Raw genomic sequence first — 17,170 nt, forward strand, 5'->3', positions numbered from 1 at the left:
TTGGCTTTTGTAAAAATAGTGCTCTTTAATATAAATTATTGAAATATTTTAGAAATATAAATATGTGCAACGTTTCTTTTTCATTTATTATGTAATGCTTTTGACATTGCAGATATTACAGCTTGTATTTTGCCAGACTAGTGGCCAGCCTTTTGCAAGTGAGTCTTTATAAAAGACAAATGATTCACATACACTCGGTCTACTGCTGCAGCACAACATGTAAGAACTTGGTGTTTGATGCAAGACAGTAAGACCCAGATCTGACCATTACATACAAAAGGTGTGCATCACTGTGGCTACATAAACTCACACTGTTTCATGATGTAAAAAAGAAAAGAAGAGGCTACCATTCCAATATGGATTACAGGTGAGTATGAGCACAAGAAAAACACAACAAAAAGATAATAATGTGGGTCAAATCTGAGTCTTGTAGTTAGTTTTACAAAAGGCATTTTTAAAAGAATCTCCTAAGGGAAGTGTTTAGTTCCCTTGATGTTCTCCAGAGGCAAAGAAAAAAGGTTATAATAGTTCAAATAAGAGCATGTTTCCTCTTAACTCCTTCATGAATGGCGCAGGAAGACCAGAAGAGAGAGAGGGCAGGCAACCAACACAAAAGGCTTAAAAGGAAATAAGTTAATAAAAGTGTTACACAGAAAATGCATATGTCCATCTGCCTACAAAAATAAAATGTATAAGCATGCACTTTGATGCACTTCTGAGTTTAATTAAAGTCATCACTGAAATTTAAAAAAAATGGATTTGAATAGAATCGGAATCAAACTCAAAGAAAAGTATGAACTCAATATTGGCCCGATCGGTGCAGCTTTACACTTTATAGCAGTTTTAAAGATGGATGCCATAGAAGATGGTTGCAATTAAAACAGAATTCACCTTTTATTTACTTTTACTTGAGATAGGTTTTTCCTAGCTGATAGCAATTTCTGATTTTTGCTTTAGGTCTGACCTACTGATTCTGATTTTAAAAAGGATTGCGAGGCATCAAAAGAAAACAAATGTGAATTATTTGATAGGAGTAGCATATCTGACTAGAATAGAATTGGAGGAAATTTCAAAATAATCCACTTTTATTCATCAAGAATACACTCCTACCATTGGATTTACGATGCTCATTGCTGCAATTTCTTCATTTCCATTGGGATCCAAAATTGTTGCAAACAAACTAGAAACAGCTTTTAGACAAATAGAGTTCCTTATAGAAATCAGAGCCAACAGGTCAGACCTCCGAGAAAACCAGATATCTGTATTGGCGAGAAAAGCTTGACCAGTGCATCTCTTTTATGATCAATATCTCTTTTATGATCAATACTAATTTCTGATTTTCCTTTGAGTTTTACCTTCAGACGCTACACATGAAAGAACAAAATAGACTACAGGTTCCTCGACAGAAATGGCCTCTTGTAGGTATAATCTTGTTTAGGTATAATCTCCCTAACCTTTATTGGATTTGTATTAAGCTCAAAAAAGTGCATCAAAGTACATAATGTTAGTTGATGTGTTTACAGACTGCAAATGGGAGTTCTTGGTTTTCATTTAATAAATGGAAATGTATACATGTACTTTTCATTATTAGTCCACCATTAAGAGAAAAAAAAAAAAAAAAAATATCAGCCAATTCCGATCTCCAGCTGATCAATTTTTAAAATATGTTTTAAATGCATCAAAAATGAACATTTTTAGTGTGTAAACATATCAACGAACGTCACGTTTATTTTGAGTTTCATAAAAAAAAAATATATAAAAGAAATCTCATGATTGCCTAATTTTCCTTTGGGTTTGTTGCTACTTCCTCCATCATGCAGCATTTAGCTACAGAATTAAAACATTTACATAAAAGTGTTTGTCTTACAGACTTAAAAATTGGAAGGACAGGCTCTCAAAAAATTGGATATATTGGTATCAGCCAGTACAAGTTAGTGTGTTGCATTTCTAGACAAAATACTCTAAAAAAACTGATTTGAGACTAAGATGGAGCCGTCATATTTACACAAGCTACATCCTGTTTGACTGCATCAATCTAATCAGTGTTTTTATCAAGCTGTATACCAGTATGTCTCCTCCTCCTTCAGTTTCCCCTTCCCTAATCCCATTTCCCGCTCTTCTGCCCCCTCCTCTGTCTTCCCACCCTTCTTCCTTCCCCATCCCCGGGATTATTACTGCCAATCTTCAGCAATCTTTACATCTTTGCAGTCTGGATAAAAATAATTTCTTCTTCTTCTTCTTCTTTTGTTTGGTCCCTCACAACAGCCTTTGTGTCAATAACAAGCTTTTGTCTCGGTGACTGCGGTCTGTTTTCTGGCGCTGTCAGAGCACACATGCATCAAAAAAAAGAAAAAAAAATGGAGGGAAGGGTAATGGAGGAGGAATAAGAAACAAACAGCAGAAGAAGAAATGAATTTTTTTGTGTCCTACGCAGAAAAAACCGACATGTGGGCCTGTACCTGCAAGAGTGTGTGTTGAGCTAGCGTGCATGGCCAGCCCACTCCCCTCTATGTGGCAACATTTGCGGGAAAAGGGAATGGAAATATGTGCACAACCACAACGCACACACTCAGACAAACAAATACTGTATGCCGGGATCTCCCTCTCTCTCTCCCCCTCACTCTCTCTTCTCTCGTTTGGACTTTGCCTTTTTTCTGTTACTCCTCCTTCATTCGCTAGCTCCCTCCCCATCTCTCTGTCCTGCGATCCAAAGTGTTGGAAAAATGAGGATGTTCTTTCTTTAAGAGCGTTAAAACCCACCGACGTCAGCGGTGGCGTGATCCCGCCATCGTTTACAATCTTCTACGAGGCTCTGCTCTGCGTCTGAGTCAGTCATAGGAAACGCTGACCTTTGACCTCTGGCTTCATCTGCCACCCCAAACAGTAGTGGTCAGGTTCTCCTAAGGCAGGATAGACGAGGTAATCGCCGGTTACCCAAATCCGACTCCAGCATCCGGGGGGTTAAGGTAGACGGAGCCCAACAGCGATTTATTAGGAATCAAAAGTGCTGAGCTCGGCTGATTCTGGTCGCAGTGACCTCATTTCAGTCTGATCAGCTCTGAGAAGCGTTCTGTGCTGTTCCTCGTCAGTCAGATGGACGCGTCGTACTTCTTCATGAAGTCTCTGAGCGCCTGCGGGAGTTGCTGCACCTCTCCTTGGCCCGTTCGGTTCAGCGCCCTCCTGCATATGTGCTTCAGGGACGAGGGGCTGATCTTGAGGGGCTTCAGCAGCTCCAGCGGGGTTTTAATCCCACGGCTGTCCATCAGGTAAATGGTTTCCATACTTTCTTTGCTCGCCCCATCCACAGTCAGCTGCACGTCCCTCCCTCTCCCCATGTAGAACATGATGAGCTTCAGCACGCAGTCGAACCGCGGCACCTTCTCTTTGTTTTGGTAATCGTTCTCGAGGAAGAAGCCGCCTTCCTCGCTGTGGATGCGCAGGTTCCTGGTTCCATAAACCGTCTGCACAGACAGGGTGAAGAAGTAGCGGCGGTCCGACGAGTCGCGGATGAGGAAAGTGCCAGGTTCTTCTTTGCTCAGCAAGGCTTTGGCCTCCAGACCCCCAATGGGCCCAAAGTAAAAGCCGCTCTCCAGAAGCTTCCGATGAGCATCCATCACCTGAAACAGATTAAAAGACGATCAGGGTACACGGCTTCTCACGTCAATTTTGTTCAACTTCACTGCAAAACCACAAAATATCATCTAGTATTTTTGGCCTAGTTTCTTCTGCAAATATCTTAGTACACTTGAAATAAGACAAAATTAACTTACAAGTAACTTAAGCTCTTGTTTTCAGTCAATAATTCCTAAATATTGATGAAAAAGTAAAACTTATAAGTGGAACTAGTACTTTTTCCATCAATATTAAGGAATTATTGGCTTAAAACAAGCAACTGAAAACTTACTTGTAAGTTAGTTTTGTTTTTTTCATGCGAGCCAAAATATTTGCACTACAGCTGCAGCTACCAATTATTTTAGTAATTGATTATTCTATCAATTCCTCTGACAACTAATAGATTAACTTTGAATATTCTGCATATAAGTTTTTTTTTAATAATATCAGAAATGGATTAAAAGATGCAAATAAGCACCTAATTTAATTGTCTTAAAAAAGAAAAACATTTTACTACCTAAAATGCAACAACATGGAATTTCTTAATCATTTGTAGCAAAGTATGTCTCTGAAACTAAAAAAACATGATAAAATGTTTACATTTTAACAATGTATGACTGAATATTTTTTTAATAAAAAAGCTGGATAGCAAAATGTACTTCATAGAAGATCATCACCACTTGAAGATTTTTGAACAGATCAAACTTAACAACCAAGTTTCTATTTTGTCTGAAATATAAAATATATGTGTAGTTTGTACAGTTTTGGCTTATTTTCTAGTCTGTATATGTTCTTGCAGCAAAGAGCTTTTTTTTTTAGTATATTTACTCCACTAAGCGATTAATCAATTATTAATATAATTGATGATCATTTCAATAATTAATTAATCACAATTAATTTGATTGTTTCACCCCTAATTTGCACTATAAACTAGACCAAGATACTTGGTGAGACTTTGTGTTTTTGCAGTGTTAAAATATTATGAAACCTGATAGCAGGACAAATGCACAAACAGAAGCACTGATGGAAAAAATGGATGGATTGAAGAAGAGATAAGTGGAAGAATCAATGAACAAACGGACTGATAAAACAAGATGATGGACAAACGGAGGGCTTAATTGAAAAAAAGATGAATGTAGAAACTTGATCACTGGACAAGCAGAGAAACTAATAGATCAAAGGGAAATGGATGGATAAACGGACAAACGAATAAATGACGAGACAGATGAATGGATTAAGAAATAGATGCGTGAATCAATTAAACTTGATTGATAGATGGATAAACAGATGGCTCAAGTTATTGAATGGATGCATGAAAAGATAAAGATAAGCACCACAAAAACAAAATCTTACCAAGTACTTTTGGTCTAGATTTTGGTGCAAATATCTTTGCACACTTGAAATCAGACAAAATTTACCTTCAAGAAACTTTTCAGCAAGATATAGGAGTTTGCCTAAGTCAATAATTCCTCAATATTGATACAAAGTAGAAATGCACCAATCTGATATCATACAGTATCATATTGAAAAACATTCTAGATTGGGTATCGGTGACAATGTTGTGTTGTTTTTACATGTTTGACCAAGCTTGTGAAGATAATGGCGTATGTAGGTGTGCTGGACTGGTTTAGCGTTATCAAATATCATGTCTATGTTTAAAAAAATAAATGTTTTAAGTCAATTCATTGTTTTTCTGAATTGGAATCAGCCGATAATAAATGTCATATCAGTATCGGATGTGAAAACAGTGAATTGGTGCATCCCTAATGAAATTCTTAACTTAAACAGTTTTTCCAACATTGTAAGTGATAAAACTACCAGTGGAACTTTTTAATCAACACTCAATAATTTTTGACTTAAAACAAGCTCCCATATCTTGCTGAAATGTTAATTGTAAGTTAGTTTAAGTGAACTAAGATATTTGCACTAGTTTCTAAACCTCAGATATTGGTATTTGTAGTGAAAAAATAGATTGGTGCATTCCTACGACAATAGTTCTACTGAGAGATCTTTTAAACATTTTTCCAGTGTTATAGTTGAAAAACTACCAGCTGAAGTAGTACTCTTTAATCAATGTTGAAGAATGATTGACTTAAAACAAGCTCCCATATCTTACTTGCAAGTTTGTTTTGCTTCAAGTGAACTAAGATATTTGCACTAGAAATAGACCAAAAATACATGGTAAGATCTTTTGTTTTTGCAATGAGGTGAATTTAATGAAATAAAAACATTTTCCCCAACTTATTCAGATCTAGAAAATATCTAAAATCAAACTTCAGATGTTTCCAGAGAGCAGGAACCCAGAAGAACAACCCGGTTCGACTGACCTGCTGGTAGTGTTCATGCGAGCTGAAGGGCTTGTAGTGAAGTGGGGCTAAGTCTGACCCCTGAATCCTGCTGCTCTCTGAAGGGGTCACACTGCTCATTGCGAGGGCCCTGGCTACCGCGGCGCCATGGCCCCCTGCCTCTGCCCGCCGGTCGAGGGGCAGGGGGCCCGGAGCAGGAGCCCCGGGAAGGACAGGTGGAGGTAAACGTGGAGCAGGGCGACCGGAGACGGAGGGGCAAGGGGGCGAGGTCGGCGGAGTCACAAGCCGGGTCCAGGGCCCCGGGGAGGAGGGGTCTGATGCATCCAGAGAGGGGCTGGGAGAGGGCACCTAAGCACAGCTGGAGGAAGACGGAGAAAGATGGAGCAGGGATTAGGCATTTCCATCTATATATAGGCTGGTGACAAGCAGACACTGAGCCACGCTGGAAACTTACACTCCTTCATGAGCAGTGACATAAACAAATGAGCACTTTGCCACACTGGAGCTCTCAGTTTACCCCACATAAAATGCAGTTATGGCGGCTGTGACAAATGCACGGAGCAGGAGCGGGTTATATTTAGTTTAAATGAATCCTCAGCGTACTCGCTGCTGCAGCGTGCAGCCAGACGGCAACTGGATCCTGATTGCTTTCAATTGTCTTCGATCGGCGCACCGCAACAAGGGATTTCTGAATCGGGGTCACAGTGAAAGAGTCCGGCACAATTTTTTTTTTTTTTTTTACTCCTCCCTTCCCCCTCTTTTCTTCTTTCACTGAATAACTCTTTATCCCGGTTGTCGGAAGAGGAGGGGGGTGGGGGGGTTGCTCTGGTTTCACTGGGATAAAAAAAAATAAATAAAAAATATTGGAGCCAATCTGGCTTGCTTTGCTCGGATCCTCTGCAGAGTACCGCCCGCTCCACCGGACAGTGATCGGTAGAGAGACGGGGAAGCTGAGCAGGAGGCGCCGCAACGGTACAGAGAGCAGAACCGAGCCAGGAAGTTGGCCTCCGATTTGAAAAGACACTTCATAAAAAGGGATGTTTCTCTCTTTTTAAGCACCTTTAAACCTGGACTGAGTTAACATATTTGTGGAAACCAATTGGCTTCCCAATCATCATCCTTATTAAATTAACAAGACTGCAGGCTGTATCCATAGCAAATAATTGGGCTAATTAGCTAGCTTTTTTATACATTTGTTACTCCATAGAAAGCAGAGTTGCAAAAAGGTAAAATATTCTGAGGAGAAAGGGTTTACTTTTTAATACAAAAGAGAAAAATGAGTTGCAGGTACTTTGAGCCAGGTAAACAACTCTTCAGATGAAAAATGAATTACAATATAAACAGATATTCTGACCTTTATCTTAATTTGACTCAGAACATTTTTAAAGTACATGGTGTTAGTTGGTGTGTTAACAGGCTGGCAATAGTTGGGAGTTGTTTTTAAATCTTGAATTATTTATGGATAGCTGAAAACATTAAACATCTTCAGCATTTGAGCTGCCAGTCAAGAGAAAGTTGACTGGTGCACTGATCAGGCCAGTTTCTTTGACTTCTGCTGATTTTTGATGTTTTTGTGTGTGTATATATATTTATATATATTTATATATATATATATATATAAATATATATATTTTTTTAAGTGCTTCAGTGTTCTTTTTTTTTTAAATATAGGAATTCACCAAAGCATGTCACTAATTTATATCTAGTTTTTACCAAGCACACAAAAGCAGGAGAGGGAAATGGCCCTCTGTTATAATTTTGATATAGTCAAATTCTGAGAATATCTGATGATAAACTAAACATACCCAGCATATTATTTGTTATTTTAGTACCTGTAACTGGATTGTGGTTTTGGTGTAAAATCCAAATATGGTTTGTGGCCGTAGTGGCGCCACCAAGTGGGAGATGGAGGTGTTGTAATGACAAAAGATGCCAACCTCCTTCCAAACAGTCCTATGTGCATATATCTGGAAGCACACCTGAAGAAAAAAAAAGTGATTCATTTTCAATATTTGTAATTTTTTAAAAAGTACTTAAAACAGATTAGCCTGCACTGAAAAGAGGCTCGTCATGTTTTCCATTTTGTCATAAGTGCTTCTTTGAAATGTTTTTATATCACATAGATCAGCATCAGAATATTCTCTGTTGGGTTTATTGGCATAAATGTAATTTTATATAAACAAACATGACTTTTGATCTATATAGAGGGACTACTACAAGCAAATTACCTGAAATTTAACCATTAAAAAAGGCAGATCATTTATCAATGATATTGGCATTTAGATATTTTTAAAAAGTTACTGAATGCCTAACTAAAAATATAGATTCATGTCAGTGCCGAGATTATTGGTGGCCCCCATTTGGCCCTTAGATTTTCTAGAGATGCCCCTGGAGAAAAGGGGCAGTCTTGAGTATTTAGTAACACAATAGAACCTGCTTTATTCGATTAGTTTGTGCACAACAATCTGACTTTGGTTTTCAATTGCTCACAGCATACAGTCGCAAAGTAGATATCAAATCAACTTAGATCAGATTGTACAACCAGTCTGTTTCAATGAATCACTGCTCAGGGTAGGAAAACCCACTCCACGTTGCTATATTGAAGCTACAGCCGGTATATGGTAGCTCAGGTTCCCTAAAAAGAGCCAAAGAGCCCTTTACTGAGAACAAGTCGGAAACGAACTTCGGCGTCGTATCCCTTAGCCAGAATCCGATGAAAACAAGATTAAATTTAATCCGGCCAGCAGCTGTGAGGTCTACATGACAGCAGCCATCCTAAAACAAGCTCAGCGGCGGACTATTTTCCCCACTTCCAGTCGACCCGAGCAGCGAGTCTCCTCTCACAACTTACCTTGCGGATGTGCTGAAGTCCGCACCGCAGCCGCTCGTCGCCGAAGGAAAAGACCCGCAAACTACCCGAAAGTAGTGCCAGCTGAATTATTAACTCAGGCATTAAAATCCAAAGAGAAGTGTCCCCCCCGCAAAAAAACGCGTGGGGTTTGGATGGGAGAGCGGAGGAATGCGGCCGGTCGGAGAGATTCCGAGTGAGTGAGTGTGTGTGAGTGTGTGTGTGTGTTAGAAGGTTACCGGAGGTTGTTCCAGTGTGAGTAAAAAGACGATGTTTAGGAAGGCTCCGCCCCCCCCTCCGTTCAGACCTTCTTCCAGTAAACACACGCACGCATTTACGCACGCGCTCGCGCTCGCTCCCGCTGCGCAGGCAGTAGAACAAGCGGCTGCGCTCGCGCCCGGGCAGATTGCCAATAAATAATCAGCGTGACCTGTGGCGCTGTGTTTCCTGGTACTGGGTTCCCTTCTCGACAAGGTGAAAAAGTTAAAAGCTGCACATATGGCACAATAAAACAAAATCACCCTCCCTGGGTAATTGCTTTTAAAAACAGGATAGATGGTTGAAATATTTTATTGAGCAAGCGAGGGTTATGGGGACATGAAAAGTATAATAGTGGATTTTAAAAGCAAAAACAAGTCTGTAACTGTTATCCCTTCACAGAGGCTCTCCCAAACTGGTTGGGTAATGAACAATGTTTTATTTATTCATAAAGGACAAAGAAACCTCGTTTTCATGCAATTTTGTCTCAATCTACTCACTAAAAACAGGATAGATGGTTGAAATATTTCAAGTACCGGTAAGTGAGTGTTATGAGGATATGGAAAAGTAAAAATTTGTATTATAAAAAGTAAAACATATAAAAAAGATCTGCAACTCTTGCCCCTTCACAGTGGCTCTCCCAAAATGGTTATAACTGCCTATTGTAATAGTTCAAACAGCAAATGTAACCTAATATGTATTCATATGCAAAGAGGAAACTGTGTTGGTGCAGAAGCTTGCATTCACGCTCTTCCTTATCTCCACTCATGGCATCACAGTAAATTACCACCAAGAAAAATAAATGACCCTCCTGGATTGGCTGCTTTGCAAATGCCAGTGTTAGAAAATGCAGCTTGTAAAGCTGCATTTTACTTTTCTTTTTTTTGGAGTATCTTAGATAAACTACAAAAATATATACAAATATGTAAATTTTACAAACAATTTTGAGTGGCCGATGGTCCACTGTATTTAGATTATTTTTGTTTTATTATAAAAAAACAAAAACAAAACAGGTGTAGTTTTGTGAGTAGATTGAGGTTTTAATTCTACTTTACAAAAATAGAATTAAAACGAGGTTTATTTTACTTCCTTTATGAATAAATAAAACCTAACCTAACTGGCGGGTACCAAACCCACCAGTTTCATATATGCATTCACTGAACCCTTCTGTAGTGACAAATAAAATATAATTGTTCCCGCTCCCACAAATTCAAGACATAGTTAGGGGTGACCCAACTAGAGTCTAGTTGGGTCAACCCAAGATCACTAGTCTTCTTAAAAGGTAGAGTCTCTGAGAACAGTTCTTCAAAATATAGTCAGTGTTTTCAGCAAAGTTGAGCTGACTGTCCAGGATCGACCCAAGGTATTTAAAATTTGCCACAGTTTCAACAGGTTGGCCATCGAGAGAAACTGGAACCACCTTAAGGTCTTGTTTAGATCATTTAATTAGCTCTACATTCTTAACAGAATGAAAAATTAATAATAAATAATAAAGACTTTGCGGTATTCTGATTTAGAAATGTAATTACATTAGTTGTGTTACCACCCCCACGCCACTAGAGGCAGTAGCAACCCCGAAAACATGCGACTAAGGAGCAGATTTAGAAGTACACCGAAAGCTACAGAATTTGGTAAAAACGGTGAACTTTGTTGAAGTAATTTAAGACAAGTTCAAATCCATGCTGAGAGGAACTCCTTCAATCAGTGCTCCTCCGCAGCACTGATTGGCTAAGCAATGTAACGTGATCCTCTGCAGCAAGTGATGGCAAAGCGGGGCGTCATCACGACTTTACACAAGTGTGTCTTTACCTCCGCGGCAGAGGCTCCGCCGAACCCCTGAGACCGACTCACCGAACCCCTGGGGTTCGATCGAATCTAGGTTAAGAACCACTGATCTAAAGTAAGGCAAGAACAGATGCAGAAAAAAAAAGTTATTGATGTCTACCAGACTGGAAAAAAGCTCCAAAGCCTTTCCCAAGGCTTTGGGACTCCAGCAAAGCACAGTGAGAGCCATTGTCCACAAATGAAGAAAACATGGAACAGTAGTAAACCTTCCCATGTGTGGCTACGTTACCAAAATTACTCCAAAAGAGCAACCATGACTTACTGAGAAGGTGGGATGGCCATTTATCTAATCATTTTTTGTTGTGAATATTTTTATCAGGATAACATTTGAGTAGTGATACTTCAACATACATTTACTCAAGTAAAAGTGAAAAGTAGGCATCCATAAATTACTCAAGAGTAAAAAAGTATTTGGTAAAGCTTACTCCATTACCGAGTAACTCATCAAATTAATAACTAGGGCTGTTGTAAACGAATATTTTAGTAATCGAGTAATCTATCGATTATTCTTACGATTAATCGAGTAATCGGATAAAAAAATATATAAAATGAAATATTGGTAAATCTGGCATAATACCGGTGTTACTATCAGATATCAATATCAGTCCAATTTTTCATATTTGAGCATCCCTAACAGTTGCTTTTTTGTAGTTTAGAAAACTAACCTGTAACAATAATAGCTCACTTTCTAAGTTAACCAGAAGAAAAGTTATAGAAAAATCTGAAATTATATTGAATTTAATAACAAAGAGGCAGGCTCACAAATATGCTTATAAAAAATGTCTACAATCCAGCTTTTAGTTTATGTATTCATCTTCAGTGAGTTTAATAGATTAATTAAACTCACCTTGCCACCTAACCTGTCACGCTTTGGGTTTGAAAATACGGGAAATGCCGCCTGGAGTGGGAGGAGAGGGCGAATGAACGAACATGGGGTGGAGGGGAGGAAATAGACCAGCGGACTGACGAACCGTTAGACCGGGGGACGAACACGGGGGGAAGCAATACGGGATATTTACTACACCTTCACTGGTCACACTCAGAAACTCATCTACCAGCCATGTACGATGCGCTCCGCCACCCGTTTCTTCAGACCGGGATATGAAATGTATTGTGCGGTTCGTCGGTAAAGCTACATTTACACGGTAAGCATCAGCTACTCAGCCGCCCGCCCTGTTCAGTCTATCCGCTCACCTCAGCGCTCTTCCCGCCGTTCGCTTTCAACCAGCAGCCCCGGAGGAGAAATGCTGCCGTACTCCAGGCATTCCCCCAGTCATTTTATGGATGCTTATTGGTTCCCCAAAAACGATAAAAAGTCGGGCATTATCATCAATCAATAAAATCCCCACAGGCCAGTCTTGAAGATTGGACTTTATGCCGCTGAGACTTTGCTTTTGTCAACAACTCAGAGGCGGAAGTGAGAGCTCCGCGCAACGCAAATGAAGTCCCGGCCGGAACACGGTGGCTAACTAATAAAACATAAATTAACGAAGCTTCGAGGCAGGTAAATTTTCCTCGAGGAATTTTAGTAATCGAGGTACTCGAATCATTCGAGGAATCGTTTCAGCCCTATTAATAACCATTTAACATTTAAAGATTACATAATCAGATGGACCACAATGCAAAGTTAAGAGGAAATTTTTGCAGCTTTAAGGACCAAAATGACATTAATTCATAAAAGTAACAAAAAAAAATCAGGCAAAAGAGAATTTTTCCATATCGGTTTCTATCAATATAAAACTTTAACAAAAACTAGTTGTGCATCTTTGTCTTTGAATTTTTAGTTAAAACATGTTTGTTTTTTATTTATTGGGTAAAGAATCCAGAAATTTTACTCAAGAGTATTGATACTTCATGATAAAATTACTCAAGTAAAAGTACAGCGTAGTAAAAATACTCCCAAAAGCATTTAAAAAAAAAAAAAAGTTACTCAAGTAAATGTAATTGAGTAAATGTAACTAGTTACTTCCCAACTTTGTTACTTGTACTCACTTCTTCACTGTTTGATCTGTGAGAGCGTCAATAAATTAAAAAAATACAATCAAATGCAGCAACTGATAAGTTAAAAAAAAAAAAAAATCACCCTTCTGGTGTCCTGAATATTTCAAAGTGGGTTGTAAAACCTCTTAATCACCACTTTTGTCGTGATCACAAAAAATACCTCAAAATATTCTGATGCAGTTTTAAGTCTTTATCGACCGTCTCTGTCCAGGAGTTCAGAAAAGAACAGAGAACCAGATTTAAAGCACTATGGACTTCATTTGTTTCTTCTAGGGGGAGTGAGTGTTCATGTCAATAAGAAAGCAGGCAAAAATAGTTTCAAGAGCGTTCAATGGCGAACACCTCAGCTGACCAAAAAGAGCACAAAGACTTGCTTCACAATGGCCAAAAATGAAAAAAGTCAAACAGTTAGGAAGGTATGCGTCCTGTTAGACTTGATTTAAAAGTAACGCTGTGTTTTAACAGAGTCCTGATCATACAGTCAAACTTGTTGGTCAAGGCAGTTTGCTGCTTCTCAACCAACAGCTTGTCATTGTTAGGAGTTATTCAAATAAATCATTTCAAATTGATGGCTTCAATTGGACTAATTTGTATTTTTTTTTAATATGCCTGCTGTATCTGTTGAGCCTGATGTGTTAAACTGCATGTAAAAAGTTATAAATAAAAGGTGAAAAAAAAAAAAAAAGAAAATATATAATTATTCTGCTCTCAATCAGAAGAAGAACATCTGGCTATTCAAAGAGCTCTTGGGTTAAGCAGCCCACCAGGATGTTGACCTTTAAATGTTTTTAAACAAATAAAGCAAGCAAACTAAAAGGAAAGCAATGCTTTGGTTTGGCCTAGTCAAAGTCCACAAATAAATTAAGTTGAGATTCTGGGGTTAAAGTAAGATAATGCTGCATGTTATTACATTAATGCAAAACTGTGTTGTTTTTGTCCATTTAAATTTGGAATTATAATCTGAAAATTGCTTTATATATTTAGTCAGGTTAACTTTGATATTCAAACTTGAGTTTCTGCAGTGCATGAGGCAGTATTGCATTTAACATTCAATTAAATGTTAATTAACTTGAGTTGTCAAAAAATTGTTCCAATATTTTAGCATCTAATTAAGTTATAACATTTCTAAAAATATGTATTTTAGTAAAAACATGTTTTTGCATAGCAATAATAAACTTCTGATTTGATCTATTTTCTTTGCTCGTTTACTTCAGTTTAATCAGATATTTCCTTGTCACCTGCACCTCAACAAAAATGGACTTCAATAAATAAATTTAAAAACAAATCCTTACTTTGACACCTTGACGTATTTTCAAATTATCCAGCTTCAAATGCATCAAATGCAAATCAATGCACCGTCAGTGTATGTCAACATAAAAAAAACACATCTAACCTACTGGCTCATAAGCCAGCAAATGTATAAAGATAAGGATACGGTCCCTCCGGGCAGTTGTCTTGTGCCAGGAAGTGTCTGGCTTACTGTAAGTGCTCTTGAGCAACAACCAGCAGAGTCTGGCACTTTTACAAGGAAAGGCCCTGCCTTTTAAAACCTGCTGTGTTTGGATAACACCATAAAGATAACGAAAAGGAAAGTCTTCTCCATGCAAAACAACAACTCCCATGGCTAGTTGTTAAAAAATGAAAACAAGATTTTCCATTTATTTCTACTAGAGAAAATATTCAATCAAGCCGTTTCCATATAAATAGAGCACATTTTCCCACATTTTTTAGTATTATAATCACAATATATTATCTTTTTATGGGACATAACAGAAAGTAGCACATATGTGAAGTGAAAGTAATATACATTTTGTGTCATGTATGGAAAACAGCAAATGTGCAAGAAAGTGCAAACAAAATTGAACTTTTTGGTCAGCATTCTTTGTGTGGAGAACAAAAACTGCAAATCATTCCAACTACAACAACTCTACAGTTACAGGAAAGTGGCAGCATCATGCTCCAGGGGTGCTATTAAAAATCAAGCACAGGAGAACTAGTCAGAGCTGATAGGAGGATAAAAAGAGCAATTTATATTTTCACACACCTTCAAATTCCCAAATTAAAAAGGAATAATATTTTCGGGTGAATAGAACCATTTCTTGGATTAATCAATACACAAAATAACGGGAAACACCAGTTGCAGATGCAAGATTACCAGGTCTACCAGGTCTACTCGCTATTTTTGATTCAATCAAGATCTAGAAGAAAATCTCCTTCAGATTGAAGGAAATTAGCTAGGATGTCCAGAAACCAACCAGAGCTTTAACCTGCAGTCAGTTTTACATCAACAAGAAGTGACATCATATCCAACCAAGACAGCAGCACCTTCTCCAGAATCAACAGCTTCAAAGTCCACTGAAACTGGAAAAGCTAATGCATTAAAGGCTTTATGGTCAGAAAGGAAAACATAAAGGTGTTGTGTTGTAATAATTGCACCAATTACGAAAGCATGGTGGTGGTTACATCATGCTGTGGGATTCTTTTTGTGTCAGTGATACTGGTGAATTGCACAAAGTGGAGGAACTAATTCTCCTATTTTTTATGTCTGTAAAAATGTCTGTAAAATCTCCCCAGTTAATAAAATGACATATACCTCCATCAACAAGCTGATTGCAATAAAGACAGGACAACGAGCCACGCCACTTGCAGCCAACATCACATTTTAACCGGTCATATGGAGGGCAGAGATTAAAGGAATGCCACAGGAATGCATGTGTGAAAGTGTTTTTTCTGTGTGCATATTTTACTTCTATTCATACCTACACTTTTCAGATTTTTTTGGCACATATCTGTTGAGAAGCTACACGCAGTCAATAGCTTAGTCTTAGCTTCTTAAAATTTTTATGAGAGAAATAAGCTTTCCAGGTAAAATCTATCTTAAGCAAGGCAGAAACCAAAGAAGATTTCTGCCAAACTTAAAATAATCCCAGACTTTTAAAGGTCATATTGGTCATTGTGGTGCTTAGTAACTACTATTAGAAACTGAAGATAATAACAGCATGTTTCTCTGAAATTTCTGCTTTCAAGAACTGTAGATATGATCAAAAACAGGTTAACAAATATAAACTATTGTGAAGCACAGATAAAAATTTTATTTCTACAGCTATGTTTTATGCAAACAGCAGTTTCCAATAGAGACCAAAGTTGACAATGAATACTTAAAATTTCTGACTCTGAATAATGATTACTTGTTTATGGAGGCTTAAAGTAGTTGATTCTAACTTTTAGAATAGAATGTTTAATCAAATATTTATATATATATAGTTTATTAAAATCATTTTTGGATTTAAGTGGGTGTAATAAGTATGGAGGACCAAAACTGACAGATATGTAAGCATTTGATTAACCAAGTTCTTTATCTAATTAATATTGCAATAATTACCCTATTTATTTATTCACTCCTGCATCTTATTTCTGCCTGTCCCTTTTACTTTCCCTTATGCATGAATAAATGAATGAATGAACAGACAAACAAGACAATTAAATAAAGAAGCCAGTTAATTGCATGCTTACTTGGCTACATTCAGAGAATTCACTACACCAAATGGATTTAATGAGAAGCTATTCTGAATTATGTCAGTGTTGGCCCTCCATAGCGGTGCTTCTGCTACTTAATATAAGAAGTTAAGGAAACCCTTTTTAGATAACACTGTCTCTGTTCACCGACTGTGGTACCGATAAAGTTTTGGAAATAACTCGGCGCAGCAGCAATGGCAGCTCCCATGACTTGGAGGAGGCTGGTGCACTCGGTATACTCTCCAGCCATCGCCGGGGTTTTTAGCCGGATATCTGACCGGTTCTTCCGCGCCCAGGACAGAAGGAGAGGGTAAGAGTCGCAGCTGACTGCCTCAGACCCAAACGCTTGGGTAAAACTGCGATCATCAGACTGAACCGTCTTTCCGTTTAGCAACGCTTGCTAACTGTGATGGGTTCATTATCGGACGCATGTAGTTCAGTGCCGCCGTTTTAAAGAAGCTCTTTAAAAATTCAGCTGGGTAACAGTTGCGTTTTAAACTTACGTTTGTTCATCCGGAAAATCTCCGGAAAAGCCGTCGGGAATGCCTCTCTCCGGACTCTTAAAATCGCAGATAACCTTGACAGAAAGTTCTGGTTAACTGAAGTAGCCGTTATTCAACTTTCCGTCAGGTTACAATAGGCGCACACACAGGTATGAGGCACCTGATCTCTGTTTCAAGTCCATCTCATTGACAGTTCAGGTCTATTAATGAACGTTTAGCAGGTGCAGTCAATTCTCTAAATGACACACCCGGGTTTTCTTTGAAATGAATCACTTATTTAC

General features: G+C 38.2%; 2 protein-coding genes across 5 annotated transcripts in view; one reads left to right on the forward strand and one right to left on the reverse strand.

Annotated features, from left to right (window-relative positions):
• On the reverse strand, positions 1-16,985 carry socs3b (suppressor of cytokine signaling 3b). 4 transcript variants are annotated; one of them, XM_088016454.1, is made up of 4 exons: positions 8,770-9,038; positions 7,751-7,897; positions 5,940-6,276; positions 1-3,617 (listed from the first exon to the last, which is right to left on the reverse strand). In XM_088016454.1, the coding sequence occupies exons 3-4, from the start codon at positions 6,036-6,038 to the stop codon at positions 3,090-3,092; spliced, it is 627 nt and encodes a 208-aa protein (XP_087872580.1). In that variant the 5' UTR covers positions 6,039-6,276; positions 7,751-7,897; positions 8,770-9,038; the 3' UTR covers positions 1-3,089. The 4 variants fall into 4 exon arrangements, with proteins under 4 accessions (XP_087872580.1, XP_014858550.1, XP_087872581.1 ...); XM_015003064.2 differs by lacking the exons at positions 7,751-7,897; positions 8,770-9,038 and adding an exon at positions 16,890-16,985; XM_088016455.1 differs by lacking the exons at positions 7,751-7,897; positions 8,770-9,038 and adding an exon at positions 14,163-14,351.
• pgs1 (phosphatidylglycerophosphate synthase 1) overlaps positions 16,535-17,170 on the forward strand; it is a 28,869-nt gene continuing 28,233 nt past the window's right edge. The window contains exon 1 of the mRNA XM_015003058.2: positions 16,535-16,696. Within this exon, the coding sequence (XP_014858544.2) occupies positions 16,581-16,696 (116 nt within the window). The 5' untranslated portion in view covers positions 16,535-16,580. The remainder of the gene's footprint in view (positions 16,697-17,170) is intronic.

This window comes from Poecilia mexicana, unplaced genomic scaffold (genome assembly GCF_051168715.1).
Source record: "Poecilia mexicana isolate PSO_F unplaced genomic scaffold, ASM5116871v1 scaffold_19, whole genome shotgun sequence".
Taxonomy (NCBI): Eukaryota; Metazoa; Chordata; class Actinopteri; order Cyprinodontiformes; family Poeciliidae; genus Poecilia; species Poecilia mexicana.

What these genes read in the sequence shown, in the direction of transcription:
- socs3b (XM_015003064.2), bottom strand. Translation starts at nt 6,038, where the DNA reads ATGAGCAGTGTGACCCCTTCAGAGAGCAGCAGGATTCAGGGGTCAGAC. An exon ending in CGCATGAACACTACCAGCAG is followed by an intron (nt 3,618 to 5,939) that starts GTCAGTCGAACC and finishes AATCTGTTTCAG; the next exon opens with GTGATGGATGCTCATCGGAA.